At 31.9% G+C, this 3,816-nt stretch overlaps 1 protein-coding gene across 1 annotated transcript; it reads left to right on the forward strand.

The window, feature by feature from the left end:
* Window positions 1–728: 728 nt before the first annotated feature.
* On the forward strand, window positions 729–3,077 carry LOC113810059 (multiple inositol polyphosphate phosphatase 1; the record flags this gene model as incomplete). Its single annotated transcript, XM_070143120.1, is given in 3 exon segments — window positions 729–801; window positions 926–1,059; window positions 1,194–3,077. Coding segments are annotated over 3 exon segments (376 nt in total), but the record flags the coding sequence as incomplete, so codon positions are not given.
* Between the last annotated feature and the right edge of the window lie 739 nt (window positions 3,078–3,816).

Below are 3,816 nucleotides of genomic sequence, written 5' to 3' on the forward strand. Positions count from 1 at the left end.
AAGTAAATAATTGTAATTTTGATATAAATGTTTTGTTTCTATTCTATTCTTTAAACAATGTTTATTGATGTTTGTTGACTTATGTTTTGTATATTTTATTCTGAAACTACTCTTTAAAGCTTTGATAGATCTTTTGTTGTCTCTGTTTGTTAAGTATTGCTTTGTATTAGTTTAAATGTTCATTCAACATTGTCATGATAAATTTTATTAGCAACAATGTCTTTGCCTCATGTATAGTGACTGTAATGTGATCTTGAAATAAATTGCATTTGTTACAAATATGATTCTACTTGTGATTTAACTTAATGCAAAACAAGTGTTACAGTTAGTACTGATCCGGCAGGTTTTTATATAGCTTTTTTTTTTTTACAAATTTTCATGTACACTTTGGGTAGCATTAGGTATTTCGTCACAAAACTCAAACTATGAACTAAAATAGGATTTTACCTCAATTCACTTAAAAACATTTCAGTGTTTATCTACTAACTCATAGCATGTTCTACATATAATGATATTCTCATATGCAATTTTTATCAATAAGCATTTCCTGTTTAACAAGTGGTAATAATAGGCTTGCAATATGCAGAATATTTCATGAAGATTTCATAGGGCTTTAGCAAAATAAGGAAAGTAGAGGTAATAGATTTTCACTTCATTAAATATGTTGTAATGCATGTGAGCTTCACCATTCATATGTTAACCTTGATTTTACCTATTTTTTCTTACAGAACTACAATATCTCAAGAAGAAGCTAAACCACAAGGGATATTTTACTTTGCTCATGATAAGACCATTCTCAAGGTTCATTCCCTTTTACCTAGTAGTTATCATGAAATTATATGATAATGTGGTTATAAAATGATGCAAAAATGTATTGTAATCAGATTTGTGAATTTTTATATACTTTTGAGAATTTCCTATACAGGTTTTGGCTCGTATTGGCCTGTTTCGTCCTTCGGAACATTTGAGACATGATAACTTTGCTGAGATGAGAAACCGAGTGTGGCGTTCAAGCTTTGTATCACCTTTCAGTGCAAATATTGTATTTGTACTGTACCAGTAAGTTATTGATTATTTTTTTATGTTTGAAAATATAAAGGAATGTACAATTTACAATTTTTAGCATCTGAGATTTGACATTAAGGCATACATATGAAATAAAAATTAACAATATTTATTATGTCTTTGCACAGATGTGGAATGCAGTTTAAAGTAGGCACATTTTTTGAAGGTCAGCCTACACCTCTCCCTGAATTATGTACAGGTGTAGCTTGCCATTGGAAAGAATTGCAGCCATGGTTGCATGAAAACTACCAGACATGTGACTTAAGTCAAATATGTATGATGCATGATGAACTGTGATTGATGTGCACATGTATAGATTACTTGTAAAGGATTTTAGTGTAGTATGACTGGTAAAGGTTTGTAAATAGTCTTTTTGTGTGAAATATAATTCAGTCTTGTTAACTGATTAACTGGTATAGCATTAATATTTTGTGATATGATAAAATATAATAGGGTAAATGTTCATAGATGTCTGTTGACTTATCTGTTTTTGATGAATTATTTATTCTAGTACAAGACATTTTTTAGAATATAAAACTGAATAAGAAAATGAAATCATACATTTTTAAGAATGACAATTCTACATTTTTTTAAGTCTTTGGCTTGCTAAAATAATTTATAATTATCATTACTAAGAAATGCTGCTCTTGTTATATTATTAAGTATTTAATGTATCTTGAAATACATGATACCCCTATATAAAGGTATTACATTGACAAGTAAGCTTTTAACCCATTAACTGCCATCCAAAATGAGTTCCAGATCTATTGGTAATGCAGGCCAATTTTTATTATATTGCTTAAACTATTTTATGTAAAAGTGTTAAGAATTATGGTAATTTTCATGTTGGCTGCTGATGCCTCTAACATATATATGCTCCCTGTTAGCAACCAATGGGTTAAACATATACGACTACTTGTTTTATCTTGCTGTGATGATTTTGAGAGAATAAGCTCAGGTTTATGAATGTGTGCTGCTTTATAGTAATTCTGCATCATGAGAATCACCCTTTTGTGGAGTACTATTTTTGGCTTTTTATGTTTTTATATGTTGCATTTTTCTATTTATTTCAGAGTTCTCTCATACTCTCACACACTCACATGTACTCCCTCCAACACCCATGCAAACTCATGTATGAAAATAGCATGATTATACCATCTGACTAGTCATGAATTCCGATAGTAGAAGTTGATATTTGATCCCCTCACAGACATCCATTACCTTTCCATTAATATGGTCTGGTTGCAAATATTAGGACAGTTACAGCTTCCTCATAAGAACTAGCTGCATTATCATTATTTATGAAAACTACTTAACTAGACTTTCATATATAGTTCAAATTCATATTCATGTTGTGGTTGAGTGTAAATGGTGTCTTTCTTGGTTTTATTTAGGTGCTAAAAAATGTTGAAACATTATATTTTTGTGAGCATGAAATATTGGGTTATAGCTCCCTTGCATATTATTACCTTACCTATTGCTTAAATGAGCTATGATTAAAATGCCTAATTATTAGACACTTGAAAGAAAAATATGATTTAAATGGTAATGTAAATACAAATACTTTATGTATGTGCTGTTATAGTAGTTTTATAATTTGCAGGCTAGCTGTGGGAATATATTCATGTTTTATTTGAGACATTATTGTGTACAAATTTTAACCTGACATATTTGACTTACATGTCTAGAATTATCATAATTAGATTAAATTGTATGGATTATAGTTATTCACATTAGCCTGTTACTTAATTGTTCATAAGAGATGAAAACACTAGTTCCACTGGATATGCATCATGTAATGGAGGATAATAGAGGTAAAACTAGTTACATTAGTATATATAGCAAAGTATTTTTTTTTTTTTTTTTAGTATCTCAGTTAGTAATTACTAGCTGCAACATATACTTCATACAGTGATTCCACTGTAAACTGAATAATCAAACTGTTTTCATTATATGAAAAGAAGGCTTATTGTTATCAAAACAAAAGCAGAAATAAATGTGAATGATTAAAACGTATGTTTCATTTTTGTTATTCTACAATGTCTTTAATCTCTTCTTGGGTCAGTGAACATGGCTTTCACTTTTCCCATTTCAAATCCTTCTCCATCCTCTTTTTTCGCTCGATATAGGTCTCTTCTTCACTTCTGCTCAGGCAAGTTCCTTAGTGTCATTTTTTACCACAGCCTCTTTATTAAGGTTAAAGAAAAAACGCTGGCACTTCCGACTCTTACAGACTCTCCCATATAGCTTTGGGTTCAAACTGTATAAGTCTCCTTCCCCCCCCAATCCCTTGCCTGCTGTTGTCATGGGGTGGGGGGGGTAGGAGACAGATATACCCAATGCCAGGGATCAACTTTATCTTCAGTCTCAGCCCTTGACTCAACTAATTTTGCACAATCCCTTCTTCCCCTCTTTCTTCTCTTATCCATCCACTTTTTCTATCACTTCCTAAGGTGTGAGAGGTGTTGCAAGGATGAAAGGCTGTCTTTGTGCCAGTCATGAACGGCCTAGGGTAGCCATGAGCATGGTATTCCTTTGTTTAGTTTTCTAGACTTTATGTGTCAGACACCCTGAGGGTTGGACATTTCTTTCCCCAACATACTCCAGGTTTGACATGTACACTTATTAGAGACAATGAGGTTTGTCCCTTTATCAACTAGCCCACTGATTTTCATGCTCTTTATGACCACGACTATGGATATTACCGTCTTCTCAATGCCTACTATGACCTCGGCCTAATCCAAATCATCC

Source organism: Penaeus vannamei, chromosome 30 (genome assembly GCF_042767895.1).
Source record: "Penaeus vannamei isolate JL-2024 chromosome 30, ASM4276789v1, whole genome shotgun sequence".
In the NCBI taxonomy this organism is placed as follows: Eukaryota; Metazoa; Arthropoda; class Malacostraca; order Decapoda; family Penaeidae; genus Penaeus; species Penaeus vannamei.